This window comes from Tachysurus fulvidraco, chromosome 4, assembly GCF_022655615.1.
Source record: "Tachysurus fulvidraco isolate hzauxx_2018 chromosome 4, HZAU_PFXX_2.0, whole genome shotgun sequence".
In the NCBI taxonomy this organism is placed as follows: Eukaryota; Metazoa; Chordata; class Actinopteri; order Siluriformes; family Bagridae; genus Tachysurus; species Tachysurus fulvidraco.
This window is the reverse complement of record NC_062521.1, coordinates 4,153,687-4,171,329: the sequence shown is the minus strand read 5'-3', so window position 1 is coordinate 4,171,329 and position 17,643 is coordinate 4,153,687. Positions and strand designations below refer to the sequence as shown.

Sequence of the window (17,643 nt, the reverse complement as noted above, 5' to 3'; positions counted from 1 at the left end):
CTTTAGGTCGCTCCGTATTAACATTCCACTGATACCCAGCCATCGATCCTGTTACGTCCTGAATCGATAACATTTTCAGCCGCATAATAAATCTAATTAAGGAAAAAAAAAAAAGATCTGCATGACTATTTAGTCATTGCATCACCTGAAGGCATCATTTTAATACATTACGGATCCGGAGCACATTAGAGGCAAGCACCGAGGGGAGAAAGTGACTAATTGATAAAACTGAATTGACTGTGTTTCCCAGGCAGCTCATATATTAACCACATCGTAAGGTGATGGTGTTATAAAAGGATCTACTCTACATGGAGACCAGTCATATTTATGCTGTTGTTTTTTTTTTTTTACATTTCAGGCCAAGAATTGCTCGGATATCATTTCATACGTTTTCCTTTCATTAAGACGTTCTTATGGACGAACATTTTGGCGACTTTTTTTTTTTTGGCGAAATCGTGAGTGGTTAAATTAGCGCTTGACGGACACCAGCTTCCTTGCTGCGAATAATCTGTTTCTTCTGAGCTCGGTGTCAGATGACACTATACTACTGTATATATAGACCTCATTTACAGACTCTTAAATAGCGTAATATGAGACGGGAGCTATTATTATCGCAAGCTATTTGTTTTCGTGTTGATCGTCGTAGACTTTCACACTTCACACTTCCTTCTTTTTGGTCCTCGCGTACGACTCTGTTTGGCTCAATATAAGAGGAATAAAAAGTTTCGGATTTTCCTAACACTGCATCAGCAAGGTGTTTTCTTCCGTTTATACCACAGCAAAATTTAATCCATTTCTAGTTACCACTGATTTCCTGTTGTCACTTACACTACAGCAGCTATAAGCCTCTATAAGTCATTCTCTAATGTTAACCATTATATAAAGCAATCAAAAGCCCACCATTCTGAAGGGTGGCAGGAACTAAGGAACTTGTTTTTTATTTATTTATTTTAAAAATGTTTGCGTATTTTTAATACTGTATATTACAGGGGTGTCAAACACTGGCCCTCGGGCCAAATGTGGCCCGCGGTGTAATTATATTTGGCCCGCGAGATCATATCAAATGTGCATTACAGCTGGCTAGCCGCATGCTCCGCTAATACTACAAATCCCAGAATGCCTTGCCACTGTGTTGACGCGTAGTCACGAACAGCAAGCAATCTAAGACCCTCATTCTCTGTTGACAGTCGTTAACAACCATGTTACAGTCACATCGGGCAAGTTAATTCCACCTTCCACAAAAACGGCCAAACGAAAGATGGACAATAGGAGCTTTCAAGACAGGAGGGAGGCAGATTATCTGTTCACCAATATAAAGGACAGACCTGTTTGTCTCGTGTGCTAACGGAGATAACGTGTCTGTAACGAAAGTATAAACATAAGAAGACACAATGACACGAAACATTATGAGAAGTTTAAGGACCTGGACGTAAAGAAGTCTGTTTTTCCGTCAGACTATGTTCATGAAAGCAAAATCAAAAAGTGAAGCTGCTGTAAAAGCCGTAAAGCTTTATTGTGGCAGCAGAGACAACAAAATCTGGGAGAGTTTGTCAAAAAGTGTATGGTCAAAGTTTGTGAAATGAACACCACTGATGTGTCTTTTATTTCAAATTTAATTTCTTATGTGTTTGTAATAACAAGCTCTGGTTGTTCCATATCCTGTGTTTAAGTAAGACTAAAGTTTGTTTCTATATGAAACAGGTTGAACATTACAGATCAGTTGCAGTTCATTTTTCAATAAATATTCAGTTTGGCCCGTGACTTTATCTCAGTTTTATATTCTGCCCCACCGTGAATTTTGAGTTTGACTCCCCTGCTGTATAAGATCCCTGAGAATGAGCTGCTAATTTAAAATTAGTGCACTGAATTTTTTTTCCTTTGCTACGCACCTCGAACTTTAAGAATTTATTTTTAAGAAAAAACATAATTTAAAAAATTCAAGAATTCATGCTGTTATACAAAAAAAAAAAAAAAAACATTTTAAAGGCACAGCAGGAACTTTCCAGGAAAAAAATTAAATAAAAATGTAACTGTAGCATGAATTCAGATAACAAAATTTTACGGTTCAATATTTTTTTTTTCCTGGAAAGTTCCTGCTGTGCCTTTTAAAATGTTTTTTTTTCTTTCTTTTCCTTTTTTTTTTTTTTTTTTTTTTTTATAACAGCATGAATTCTCGAATTTTTTAATTATTTAAAAAAAAAAATTACTATACTAAACAATAACTATATCTACATAGTTTTTTATATACTTTATTCCGTAACATATTTTTCCTGTTTTAAGGAACTCATCTTGCTGAATCTGAATACTCAAAGTATTTCATCAATAGTTCTTCTGCATTATAAGTCTCAGTCTTTCCAGATCAGGACACTATCTAGAGTCATGAATAATTGGCACTTACAGTAGATCGGATCAAAAGCGCGTCCTGCTTCGGTTTGCGCTCTTGTGTGTATAGAAATGTGTGTGCGTTTGTTAATTAGAACATTTGTATGAAATAGTTGTTTTAGTCAGAACGCCGTGGGGGTGGGGGGTGGGGGGTGGACGACGACTAAAGAACAACAGAAGAATAGATGTACTTTTAGTCTGCATATATTTCAGGTTAAATGAAGCCGGTTATATGCGATTGAATGATCGGGGTTCAAGCCCCAGCACTGCAAATCTGCCACTGTTGGGCCCTTGAGCAAGGCCCTTAACCCTCTCTGTTCCAGATGCACTGTATCAGATGTGCTCTGTCCCCAACCTCCAAAGTCGGGATTTGTGAAGAAAGAAATTTGCTATAATGTACACGTGACAAAATAAATAAAGGCTTCTATGTATTCTTTATGAACAAGCCTGAGGTGGAAAACTCTGAGGAGCCTCAACATGCCTGAGGGAAAAACTCCATTAGATGGAAGAGGAAGAAACCTCGAGAGGATCCAGACGGAAGAGTGAACCTCATCCTCATTTGGGTGAGACAGAAGGGTGTGATTAGAAACTGTTATAAACACCGGAGAGTGTTATTATGAATAATGTCTTTTCTACGATCCTATACTGTACAGTCTGATGATCGTGTAGTGATCAGGAGGTCGTCCACAAAGACCGCATGGAGTCGGCATCTTCTCTATGAAGGTCTGAGAGCTTCATGAAGCTGCTACAATCTCTAGATGCAGTTTTAGGTTTGACTCCAGAAATGATGTCAGAGTTTGAAATCACTGATCAACTCTCTCTCTCTCTCTCTCACACACACACACACACACACACACACACACACACACACACACACACACAAACACTAGCTATTTTTCTTCTAGAGAAAACACACTCTTCAGAATACTCTCACGGCTTATTAAACACTCAACGACTCCTTTCACAGCTCGCTCGGGTCACGTGATGGTGTTAAACTCAAAAAATCCATCTCTCGCATTCCTTCAGGTTATTTATTTATTTATTTATTTATTCATTCATTCATTCATTCATTCATTCATTTATTTATCTATCATTTAGTTTAATTTAGTTTAATTTTATTTATTTAATTTCACACACACCTTATGTGATTGATGGCTCAGTTTATTTGTGTGTGTGTGTGTGTGTGTGTGTATGTGTGTGTATGTGTGTGTGTGTGTGTGTGTGTGTGTGTGGTGTACACTTCACTATAATACGGCGGCTGTATATCGTTCGCACCACACATCAGGGTTTTGTCCACCGTCTGTGACTTGTTTGTGGCTCGAATAAAAAAAGAACCAATTCCTGCTCGTCTTTTAGGGCTCCTATCATCGCTCGCTTTTACTCCCGCCCTGCATTTTAGATTTGTTCCGGTTGTGTGTGATGAGCAAGTGAGATCTCAGCCCAGGCTTGAGTAACTGCTCCCTGCTCGCCTGCTCCTTTCCACCTACATCTGTGTGTGTTTTTTTTTTTTTTTTTTTTAATTAGACACCTGCTCTGGAGAGCAAGGACATGGATACACATGTTTTATCTCTGGTGAATACGCACGCATATGTAAACACACACACACACACACACACTTCTCCACCATCTCATTCTCTTCACACATTATCACCGTGTCTGGATTGTCTCACTTTCTCCGCCACTCTTATCTGTTGTGTTAGTGCTTGTTCTGGTTGTGGTGTTGTCTTTCTAGGTGTGTGTGTGTGTGTGTGTGTGTGTGTGTGTTAGCCTGAATATATGCCTCCAGCTGAATATATAATCCCTCCCAATGTGTCGAGCGTAATGACGACTCTGATTACTGACATTAATTAATTAAAGCATACTTTTTTTAAAACACTTAATTAAAAAAAAAACAGGAACGAGAAAGATTTCAGCTACACCATTTCTGCAATCTCACAAACGCGGCATCCGGGAGCAGGAACCAGACAGTTCAGCTTTTTTTTCGTCGTTATCCTTCCAGCAGAAGTTTTCTTTCATGAACCACTTTACATACAGTATAAGAAGGTGATTTGTCTGGGGGAGGAAATAAAGATAACGTAAAAATAACGAAACGAAAATAGATTGCTGCTTTTATAGACCCAAAGAAAGTACAAACCTCCGTGTAAAGGAATTTTAAACACGAGCGAATATTTGTATTAATCTAAGTTCTAAAGAAATGAAGTGAAATTATGACATCACAATATTGTTCTACTCAGGTGAATGCATACAAGCTGCTTTGGCCCCGTTCACACTGCAGGTAAAAGTGGCCCAAATCCGATTTTTTTGGGGTCAAGTGACCAGGTCAGACTTCTTCAGGAGTAGTGTGAACACTCAAATCTGGCCCAGATGTGATTTTTTCAACTCCGATCTGGGCCACTTCCATATGTGGTCCTGAATCAGACCCAAATCTGATTTTTTTCCAATGTGGCCGCAGTGTGAACACCCAAGGCGGATTTGATGTGACTTTTAGGTCGATCTACATCGACATTCGTCACAATTATGCGCAAACGGCAAACAGCAAAAAGCAAACAGTTCACACTGGTATCTGATATAGGCCACGTTTTAAAAGGTAATGTGAACAGCCGAACAAAAAAATCCGATCTGAGCAAAATATCCGAATCGATGCTTTCACACCTATAGTTTGGTTCATTTGGTCCGGACCAAAAGCAAATAAATGACCCATTGTAGCTTTTTATCAGTTTTGGTTCCTTTTCACACCACACTGATTGTTCTGTTCCGCACCAGTTGAAACGAACCAAAATGCAGTCATGTGATAACATCCACATCTCTCATTGGCCACATGTCTTTGAGCGTATTTCCTAAACTGCTTCTCGATTGGTCAGAATAAACGTGCGGGAAATTTCAACGAAACTCCGGAAGTAAACAAAAAGAGGAAAATACAGCATACAGTACACCATGGAGAGACGACTGCACGCTGCAGTTATGTTCGTGGTTGTAATCTATTACATCACTTGTATACAGCATTCTATGCAAAGTCTTAATTATCAGAATGAAGCGCGGATGCGGTTTGAAAATATCATTTTAATGCTCTGCAAACGGCGAAGACGCATCGCAAGACACTTCAGGAGGCGGCGAGCATTACTTTTGCGAAACTGTGACATGCTCATCTTCCGAAAATATTGCCAATGACCCACTACGGCAGCTGGTTTAGTCCAAAATGCGCAATACTTTTTGCAGTCAGGTCTGTTCGATCTCGGATCGTGTTCTCACCACAAACGAACCGTACCAGAGTTAGTTTGAAAGCGTACCGAGACCACCTCTTCAAGGAGGTCTCGGTACGCTTGTTTGGTTCGCTTTTGGTGCGCACCAGAATTCGATTGCTGCGTTCTCACCTGCCCAAACGAACCGCACCAAACGAGCAATCGAACTAAACAAGGCAGGTGTGAAAGCACCCTAAGACTTGCAGTGTGAACGTGGCCTTTTTCTACCTCCAAACACCTACTGTATGGTTATTTCAGTTTAAGGTGTAATATATTTACTCAGAAGATATTTCATATCTTCATATCTTTATATAGTTTTCTTATATAGTTTATACTTTCTTATTATTTTATTCTCATTTTATTTATTGTTTTTTTTTTAAATACTTTTTTACATTCTTTATTCTTATACCGGACAGTTGCATAAAGCATTTCACTGCCTGTATGTATTCGTACCCTGTATGTATGTGTATGTGACAAATAAAATTTGATTTGATTTGATTTTAATATGTGCGTATTTGTATATTAGGTGGTGTGTGTGTGTGTGTGTGTGTGTGTGTGTGTGTGTGTGTGTGTGTGTGTGTGTGTGTGTGTGTGTGTATTGGGACGGTAAATTTACTCTGATTTATTTGTATAGCTCTTTTCACAATTCACATCGTCTCAATACACAAGCCTGAGGTGACGATGGGGAGGAAAAACTCCCTGAGGTGATACAGTATGAGGAAGAAACCTTGAGAGGAACCAGACTCAGAAGAACCTCATCCTCATTTAAGTGACACTGAACAGGAAATAACGTCAACGTACTGTAAATAACGTCAATTCTTCAACAGTTTGTAGTCAAGTGGGATTAAGGAACCAAGAGCTCCTGAAGAACGAGTTCACCTCAGATCCATCACTAATTCTCACCCCTTCCTGCTGAAGTCTTCAAATGATCACCGATGAAGACCCGAGCACAAAGCTGACCGATCCAAATCGATCCTGAGCCACGGTTTGTCCATGCAGATCGATCTCCAGCAAAGTGCACACCAGGCAACGAGGCTCCAACCAGGCGATGTTGTGTCGTGTCAGATGTGTGTTGAATGGATCATGTTGTATCCAGAGAACGAAGCCCTCGATGATCAGCATCTTAATGACTTTCTTGGTTTTTAACCCTTTTTACCACCACACTGGGGCAAATTTTATTTGTCACATACACATACATACAGAGTACGACATGCAGTGAAATGCTTTTTCGCATCTGTCCGGTATTCAAACATAAGGAATGTAATTTGGGATAAAAAAATATAAACAAAAGCAGGTAGATAAATAATAAAGTAGAAACTATATAAAAACAATATATAAAATATGAAAATATAAGTGAAAAGTAATGTACATACAAATACATTCATTCGTTCATTCATTCATTTTCTACCGCTTATCCGAACTTCTCGGGTCACGGGGAGCCTGTGCCTATCTCAGGCGTCATCGGGCATCGAGGCAGGATACACCCTGGACGGAGTGCCAACCCATCACAGGGCACACACACACACACACTCTCATTCACACACACACTCACACACTACGGACAATTTTCCAGAGATGCCGATCAACCTACCATGCATGTCTTTGGACCGGGGGAGGAAACCAGAGTACCCGGAGGAAACCCCCGAGGCACGGGGAGAACATGTAAACTCCACACACACAAGACGGAGACGGGAATCGAACCCCCAACCCTGGAGGTGTGAGGCAACTGTGCTAACCACTAAGCCACCGTGCCCCCCTATACATACGTTTATTGTCCTTAAAGTGTCCATGTGCAGTATGGTGTGTATAAAGTGATACTGTGCTGTGCAAGTCCAGAGTTAAAGTGTCAGTGCAAAAAGGTGTGCAGAAAAACAGTGAAGATTAGAGGTCCAGTATTAGATCCAGATCTAGATCCAGATCCTGGGTGTTTCCTGGTTTAAACTCCGAATGGCCTGCGGGAAGAAGCTTCTCCTCATTCTCTCTGTGTTTGCTTTCAAGCAGCAGAAGCGTTTCCCTGAACGCAACAAAGAAAAGAGTCCATTGTTGGGATGGTGGAGAAGATGAGCGATGGCGTCCTCAGTAGAGCGGTTCTGGCGGTACACGAACCGTAGTGGCATTTTCAATCAGTGTGTAAATGATTCTATCGTCGTACTGTAAGTCCGTCGGCTTTCGGTGTGGGACGTGTGTTTTTTTTTTCCTGTCTGTTTATGACCTTACACTGAATTTTAGTGGTTGAAGATATGAATAAGCACTCGGAGCATCTCAGGGAGCAGAAATATCAATAGGTTTGATATCACCATTTTTTTATTTTTGTATAAGATAAGTGTATCTTTTGGGTTCTTAGTCAGCTAGATAAAAACAGAAATACTTCTGAAGTGTCTGAGAGCCATTAACCAATACCGTGCTGCGTGACATGACAAAGACATTCGATACTGAACCCTGATACATTCAGCACACATTTTTTTTTTTACATTTATGAATAAGTGCAGGTGTAGTGGATCATTAGCATGTGTTCACTTTGTTCAGAGAAGGTCACATGTTTTAAAAAAATCCCTTCAGACGATCAGTGTTTCCTTGTACGGGAGATAATCTAGCATGTTCTTCATGATGTGTTGTGTGTGTGTGTGTGTTGCAGACTTGGATAAGCCCATGCTCACCGTACACCAGACTATTAGTGATGTAAGAGGGAACTACTACCAGGAGAAGACGGTGTTCCTGCGCTGCACCGTCAACTCCAACCCTCCGGCTCGCTTCATCTGGAAACGAGCCAACGTTCCCATCGAGCAAAGCAAAGACAACGGCGTGGACATCTACGAACCTTTATACACGCAGGTACACCACATTCCTTTTACCTTTTGCTTTCCAGCCAAATTCCAACGTTCCAGGGGATTGGCTCCGGATCCACCGTGACCCTGACCAGGATAAAGTAAATACGGACGATGGTTAATAAATCTATCTGATGTTGGGTCATTTTTACTAATAGTGGCAACGATGTTTTATAGAAAACAAAAACAAAAATCTCTGCTTTGAATTAGAAAGAGTTACAGTACGTTTGTTCAACAAGTGAGCCAATATTTCTAATGTCATACTCAATCAATGGACTTCCTGCTTGTACACAACCGTGTGTATGCTTATTGTAATCTATGGTTCCTTCCGATTTAAGAAGCCTTACACTAAGGCATGCTGGTCGCCGTTTGAAAACGTCTACTTTTGAACACTTCATGGGGCAATCAAGCGCATTCTTAACACGAATCCAACATGCTGTTTATCATAATCTCAGTATTACTCACTATAAAACCGGACGGTCCCAATCAGTAAAATCACTCTACATTCAACCCTAATGCCCCTCTTATTCATTCTAATTATAGAGTGCTACGTAGCACTGTTTTGTGTTTTATTTGTTGTACAGTACCGCGTGCCCTTGTCATTTAACCACCACTAATACGTGGTACCGAGGCAGCCCAGGATTTGCACCACAGCGTAGTCTTTCCGTGGTCAGGCAGCGAGGAGACGTGGGAAATTAACCAGTAGGAGGAAAAAGAGAGCGTCGATGGCTTCGGAGTACAGTACATCCTTTTAATGACAATGATTCATCTGGAGTTGGAGGCTTAGAGATATTTAATATTTATTTATATTCATCGATATTTTATCGGTACTATGCAAGTCATTTCTATTAACAAGGTAATTTTGTTAATGGCGATTCACGATTCATAATGCCTAGTCGAGTCTGATGCTTCCAAGTTGTAATGCTATAAAATGTAGACCTTTGTCAGGGGGGTGAATACTTATGCAACACACATTATCTAATATAACTTACTAGCTTACTAGATATATTGGGCTACAGCCACGGTTGGGCTGGGATGCAATATAAGCAACAGGTTTGTATGTTCATAATACTACTACTACTACTACTACTAATAATAATAATAATGTTATTAATAATAATAATAATAATAATAATAATAATAATAATAATAATAATAATAAACCCCACTGTTATTTTAATCAGCTAAATATCTGCTAAATCAGCTAAATATCAGTGGTAGTGTCCAAAAAGAAAAACAAAATACCTGCAGTAGCAGTGCATTGTTTGTTTAGTGTGTGTGTGTGTGTGTGTGTGTGTGTGTGTTCACAGGGCGAGACTAAGGTGCTAAAGCTGAAGAACCTTCGGCCTCAGGACTTTGCGAACTACACGTGTCAGGTGTCCGTGCGCAACGTCTGTGACATCCCGGATACATCAGTCACCTTCCGATTAACCAACGCCACCTGTAAGTTTCACTTTTAGTAATATCTCTTTGCTTTGAATTCCATGAATCGTTCTCAAACTTAAACTTGTTGGCATTTGTAAACAATTTTGCCAGTCAGACTTTACGGGGCAGAGCTTCATTTAGTTCATTTCATTTCATTTAATAAAGCTGTATGTATGTATATGTGTGAACGGTCATCTGTAGGATACAGAGTTTAACAAAAAATGTACTTTTACTAGGAGCCCAAAGTCAGATTTGGCTCATATACGTTTAGCTTTCAGCGTGCGGTTCACAGGATTAGATCTCGGGCATGAACAGTAGCAGTCGCATCTATCTACAGTATCTACCATTAGTCTAACTTCTACTTACCATGAGAGGAGTGCTTGGACCCCACATATACTAATCTATCTATCTATCTATCTATCTATCTATCTATCTATCTATCTATCTATCTATCTATCTATCTATCTATCTATCTATCTATCTGTCTATCTGTCTGTCTGTCTGTCTGTCTGTCTGTCTGTCTGTCTGTCTGTCTGTCTGTCTGTCTGTCTGTCTGTCTGTCTAATATGATCTAGCCATGTGAAGAGTGCTTGGACCCCGCATATCGCTTCTATACCTCTAATATTACTAATTATATTAATAAAAATACTTATCTATCTATCTATCTATCTATCTATCTATCTATCTATCTATCTATCTATCTATCTATCTATCTATCTATCTATCTATCAATCATTAGTCTAATTTGATCTAGCCATGTGAAGAGTGCTTGGACCCCGCATATCGCTTCTATACCTCTAATATTACTAATTATATTAATAAAAATACTTATCTATCTATCTATCTATCTATCTATCTATCTATCTATCTATCTATCTATCTATCTATCTATCTATCATTAGTCTAATTTGATCAAGCCATGTGAACAGTGCTTGGACCCCGCATATCGCTTCTGCACCGTAGTAGTAGTTTTATTAGTAGTACTAGTATTATTTTTAATGACTATTACTATTAATGAATTTAAATATTTTTTTACTACTTATTTTGCTGAATATCTTTTACAAATCCATGTTCGGATTTTGGTTATCAAGCAGCACGGACGTACAGATGCGTAAACACGGTGACTTCAACTTCTGTGACTTTTTTTTTTACAGACCCTCTCATACTGCATTAAATTTGGATTGAGATTCAGACAGACAGACAGACACACACACACACACACACACACACACACACACACACACACACACACACACACACACACACAGTATAAACACTTTGTAATAGAAGCACACCAAGGAGCAAAACCACTGGCAGAAATTGTAATTTGTTTTTCCACATACTACAAACTGCAGCGCATAAGCGAAGCCCCGTCACCGAAGCTCTGATTTGTTTTTCTGTTTGTTCTCATTCTCTCTTCTATTTCTGATCAACAACAACAACAACAAAAAAACACAGCGAATGTGAATCCAGAATGAGAAGAAAAACAAAAAGACAAGAAGAACAGAGCACACACAAGGGCTCGCTCCAGGACTGCCTTATTCTAGATTTGTAACAACTTTAGGAAAATGACCAGACCTTTGAGACAGAAGGAGACATGAACAATGTTTTATATTACAGCTGGAAGAAAAGACAAAACTCCGATCTAGTCTTCTATACAGCAGTTAACATTATAAACGTGTTAATATATACATTATATATACACGTGAGTGCCAAGCGTGTAGTACACAAATGGAGATTTTGTCAATCTTAAGTTCTCGGACCTTCTCATGTTAACTGGTTATCTCACATGGACGTACATGAGCAGGCTCTTTCTTCCTCTACATCATCAGTCTCTGACCAAGAGATTCCCGGTGTGATACAGGTCCGGTCAGCGCTATCAGATCAGACTCGTGCGCGAGTACGGTGTTCGGTGAGCGTCTGAGAAAGACCAGAGATATGACTCGATACTGTCAAAAATCCACCCTTGAACAGTGATGTGAAGAGAAGCGAGTGGAGGAAATGAAACAGGAGAAACTTATACAAGAGAAAGAGAGAGAGAGAGACACACAGAGAGAGAATGAGAGAGTTCTGGAAAATGGCTTTCTATCATCACAGCTTAATGCTCCCTTCTCATGCCAGCAATACAGGACCTCGGATACAGTGGCATCAGTTCTGCAAGCCACTGGTCCTGATATCAGTCAGCTAACACACACACACACACACACACACACACACACACACACACACACACACACACACACACACACACACACACACACACACACAGAGAGAGACAGAAGTACTCACCTGCATAGCTAATCAGAGATAAGACCTGCAGCTACACACACATCATGGCAGAGTATGTGAGCATGCAGTCCACGAATATTGCCCCTGGCAGAATTTGTTCCCCTGCCACACACACACACACACACACACACACACACACACACACACACACACACACACACACACACACACACACACACACACACACATACATACATACACAGACCTGCATATATACACATTATGTATGGTGCTCCTGGCCAATTCTAAGGGAGTGAGATGTCTACTGAGGCATCTTTTTTGGCTTAGCACACACACACACACACACACACACACACACACACACACACACACACACACACACACACGCGCGCGCGCACAAACACAAGAGCTGCTTGAAACACACTTTTTTTTTCATAGCAGATAAAATTTTGACATTTTCAAGACCGACTTTGCCATCCTCATGCTATTTAACGTTTCTGTTCAACCAATCACAGATGTTTATTCACATAGTAGTAGTAGATAGCTAAAAAATACACATAAGGCTCAGCGTGTTGACATTTGACACCTCAGTGGAACAAGGGAACCACAAAACGGCCGCTCCACTAGAAAAGAAAGAACTTCTGGAGTTATCTAATAGTCTGTTTACAAGTGGAGCGCCCACGGAACCGATCAGAATTCCTGTTCTCCTTGTTTTTTTTGTTTTTTTTTTACTTTTCTTTATGTGATTTGTAATTTAAAATTTCACTTTAAAGCAAGATAGCTCAGTAGGTTAAAGGTGGGGTCTCTGTTGTTTGAGAAATGCTTCAGAAAACTGAGTTGGGCCACCAAACCAAACAAAAACAAAACTACCGTGTAGCCAATGAGCAGAAAGGGGTGTGTCTTTTATGCGGAGGAGAGAGTATTCAGTGCGCAGGGTATAGGGTTAAAGCACTATAAGAAAGCATGGCTATTTCCAGGTGTGTGTGTGTGTGTGTGTGTGTGTGTGTGTGTGTGTGTGTGTGTGTGTGTGCGCACACCAGTGCTTCACTGCTCATATAGTTGTAGGTTTGTATGTCAGGGGGATATAGAGGCAATTTTCTTGTCTGTCCTTGTGGCATAAATGGCCTCGGGATTATATTCTTCCTCAAGTAGGTCAGGGCGCAAGCAGACAGTCAGACACACACTCACAATACACACACGTACAGAACGATTGATTTTTATATAATGATGTGCACTTTCTTTTGATGCTACGCCACATCCCGCTTTCACGAATGACAGAGCCATAAAATGACATCCAGGATTCTCTTCATATCTCAATCTGTCTCACTTGTCATCCTGTTCTCTTTTACTCACTCAACCCACACAGCTTTAGCTCTAGTCTCAATTATTGTGTCTCCATTTCAGTCAACACCAACACAATGGGCTTTAGTTATCAGTCTTAATGAAGATGTAAAAGTGTGTAAATATTTTTGACAAACCAACTAAAAATTCTTGGATACACCATTGACACACTCTAAGGAAACACTGACCGGGTTTCACAACAAATTGAATCTGATTTAAGGAGCGATTTAAACTTATATATTTAAATGTAATCCATATATATATATATATATATATAAAATTCGATCATTTAAAGCCTATATTCGAGGTTCACAGAATTGGGTCTCGTTTTGCAGAACTTATCCTCAAAACTCGGGCGCTTTAGTCTGATGCACGTTTTTCTGAACTGCCTGGATTGTCATTTATGACATGTTTCTTGCATTAATGCTCCTGCAGACAATTTACCAATTTACAAATCAGTTCGTTCATGTTCAGGTTGATAAACGAGGTCCAATAAACATCGCACGGTTCAGTCAGTGCCGCTACAGTGCCGCAACATACATCCCACGTGATAGATTGATATCACACGCTCGCAGGCTTCGTGCCGATAATTTGTTCGGAACGCTCTCGTTTAAGAATCAGTCAGAATTTTAAATGCAACTATTTACGAGGAAGATAAAATTAAATCATGAATCCACTCAGACGAGAGCCGAGCCATTTCAATATTAAGGCCAATTACCTTGACTTACCGCTGCTTGGCTTTCAAAATAATCTTCACCGCCGAAATATCCATAGCAATAGCGTCCTTTAAAAAAACAAAACAAAACAAAAAAAAAAACATCCAATATTCCTCTCATCATAAAGATTAATTACAGACACCCAAAAGCTTCACACATTTCGGTATTCCCATGATAGGGGGAGAGTGGAAATGAAAAGTGGAATGAGATATGGATTTGGAATCCTCAATTTCAGACCACGACGTACTCTCAGGTCCAGAGTCTCCTGATCTATTTTCATGTCCATTAGAAAAACTAAGCGAAGCACATACAACGTTTTACAGAGTCTCACGTAAGGATTCGATCCGCTCGAACATTTTATAGTAGTGAAACTTCCTCGAAGTGAAACGGAATTAAATGCGGTTGAAGGTCATGAAAAAATTCCATAATATACAAGAGGTTAAAAAAAGACAACTGTCGCCTGAGTACCCCACTGCTGTCGTGAACATTTTGGCCCCAAGCTAAATTTGGAGGCATGGAGGGATACGCTATTCACCATGAGGACACCGTCTTGACAGTGAAGCGTGATGGTGGTAGTATTATCTTCTAAGCATGCTTTTCTTTAGGAAGGATTGGGAACCTACTGTATATGTCCATAGTAGAATGGTATGGAAGATGGGTAGAACTGTTCACAAGACAACAGTAGGGTGGATTAGAGGTCTTCACGGGTCCACTTAGATCCAAAAACCCGAGGTCCGACTCGAGACCCGAGCGGGTTCGGGTCTAAAAGTTTCACGTGTACCTCGGACACAGGTCAGGTATAATAATAGCAGCTTCGGGTCTCGGGTAATTTAAAATTCATGAGTATTTACCGAACTGACCCGAGAAGACCTGTACTGTATCTCGCGTGTGTGCATCGACTCGAGTCCTTTTCCAACCTCTCCTCTGTTTGCCAAGACCGCTTGCGACATCGCGTGACTGGCGGTCAGCTAATTTTCGTTGAAACAGACCTGTCAATCAATTTTGAATCCACGCTGTAGCGGTTACACTAAAGTAACATTCGGGATAAAAAAAATTGCCGTTGGGTCGGACTCGGGTCTATTTTTTTCGGGTTTGTTTCGGGTCGGGTCTTTCTTAAAAAATATATATATATATGTATTTATATGCACGTCGGGTTCAGGTAGAAAGTGATTTGGGTCACTTCTTTTTAGACCCAAGAAGACCTCTAGTCTGGATACTTCACTCAATGTGCTTTATTCTGGAGATGCAAATGTTAAAAAAGTGATGATACCATAAAACAATTTGGCCTATATTTGGATGAATGGAGGAGGAACAACGTTGAGTGAAGCATGAAGGTGGTAGCACCATCTTGTAGGCATGCTTTTCTGTGTGTGGTCTAGTTTCAGCTTTCTATTCGACATTGATTTAAATGTCAATATGAATTCAAGGTGAAGAAAAGATTTTCAGCATATTCACATTTACATTTGCAGCATTTAGCACATGTACCACGTTCGAAAACGATCGGAGTGTCTCGTGTTTTGAAATCTCAATTGTCACTTCCACATTAAGTGTCTGTGGGGTGAATGCCTATAAAAGCAGTGCATGTTGGAGGAAAAAAACGTTACTTGAAATCGGGTAATTGTTCTGCATGAGGGAAAAGGTATAACGCTTAACACTGACCATTCCAGAGGTGCTCACTCGCTGGCTTTGGTGAAAGTCAGCAATTTAATAAAAAAAACAGCAGAAAGGTATAGGACGGAAGCAGACCGGGGTTATATTGCGGTATCGATCAGGCTGCCTCTCATTACACCTACACGCTGCTGCTATTCTTTATCCTTAATACATCCTCTACTGATTACTAATACACCATCATAGGTAATGAGAATGAATAGGCATGTGTGTTTAGAGTGTGTGTACATGTACACAGTGTTTCCCCTTGGGAAAGGGCATGCACGAGCTTGCTTAATGATTCGGCTAAAATGGACTGTAGCACTTAGGTAAAGTACATATGCGAGATGATGTGCTAAATAAGTATATATATATATATATATATTTACAGATTGCAGGAAAAACAGCAAGTATTTAGAGGAGGAGTGGAATAGAGGATGCCACAACATTATTCAGCAGCGCTAATTGAGCTGGGTGTCGTTAAGTCAGCGGCCATAAATCGCGTTAATGATGCCGTTGTCGCGGCTAACATTGCAGAGCACTAATTACTTTCTATCTCTGAGCAGCATTGTTGTTAATGCGCATCGTCGTTTGTTTGGAATTTAATACCAGACAGACTTGGATTGAACGATCAAAGAATTGACAAGGTTATGCGAATAGCAGTAATTGGCATTTCAGATGCTCGTGAGCTTGCATGAGCTTGTAACATCGTCGTTTGGCTGTTGAATTAAGGATATTAAGATACATGGCGGATTTAGATCTCTTTTGTTAATTAGGGTTGTGTTGGTATACATTTTTGTGGGTTTCTATATATATAAAATTGGAAATAAGATATTTACAGTATAGCAGATATAAAGCAGACAGACCCCTGCTAAATTTGTAGATTTTTACGCTGAAAGAAATGTTTCTATGGGATCTCTTGTGCAATGTTCTGCAAAGAGCATGCCTGAGATCTCGTGAAGGTTTCAATCTGGTGAAGGACCTAAAATAATGATCAAAATATTAAACGTAACGCCATGAAACACAGTGAAGGCCAACGTCAACAACAGAAACAGGATGTCACCAAAATTGGTGAAAGGACAAGATGAAAACCAGCGAGACTGTCAAGTAATGTTAAAGGAGTTGCTGGGATATCTGGGAGGTTTTCACTCTATGCATGTGACAACAATTACACGTTCTTCATACAGACTTTGCTTTGGGGTTGTTTAGGTAGACGGTCAAAACCTAGCCCATCTATATCACCCCAAACTTTGTGGCGAAATATCCCTGTGGCCTCTCTGTCTTGTCTCAATCGGTTTTGGCACCAAACCTGTAGGCCTCTGTTAGACAGCTGAAAATGAAGAAAAATGTTACCTTCCAACAAAATAACAACCCAAATCACAAATCCAAGTCAACGAAGAAAATAAAAGATCAATGATTTCTAAATAGCCAGGTCAGATCCCATATCGAAATGCTTTCGGGAGCCTGTAGAATGAGTTGAGAGGAGGGTGGTACACAGGAGATCTCCTGCGGTTTGATAGATCTGGAGCATTTTTGCATTAATAGTGGACAGTATTAGTAAAGCAAAGTAGTAGTTAAGAAGCGTGCACACTTGTACAGTCAGGTTATTTATTATCAACTTTATTCCCTGAATTATTTCTACCGTAAGTGTGTTATACACGTTTCTAGGTTGCTAGGTTGCATTTCGTGTATAAAAAGATCATTCACCAATCAGTCATGATATTAAAACCACTCACAGGTACAGTGAGGTAATGTTGTTACAATGGGGTGGGGATATATTAGCAAGAGAACGGTCAGTTCTCAGAATGGAAATGTTGG

At 40.0% G+C, this 17,643-nt stretch overlaps 1 protein-coding gene across 1 annotated transcript in view; it reads left to right on the top strand.

Annotated features, from left to right (window-relative positions):
- The window catches only part of LOC113655380 (MAM domain-containing glycosylphosphatidylinositol anchor protein 1), a 196,227-nt gene that overhangs the window by 101,405 nt on the left and 77,179 nt on the right, over window positions 1-17,643 (top strand). The window contains exons 5-6 of the mRNA XM_027165890.2: window positions 8,257-8,453; window positions 9,757-9,889. Coding sequence (XP_027021691.1) covers window positions 8,257-8,453; window positions 9,757-9,889 — 330 coding nt within the window. The remainder of the gene's footprint in view (window positions 1-8,256; window positions 8,454-9,756; window positions 9,890-17,643) is intronic.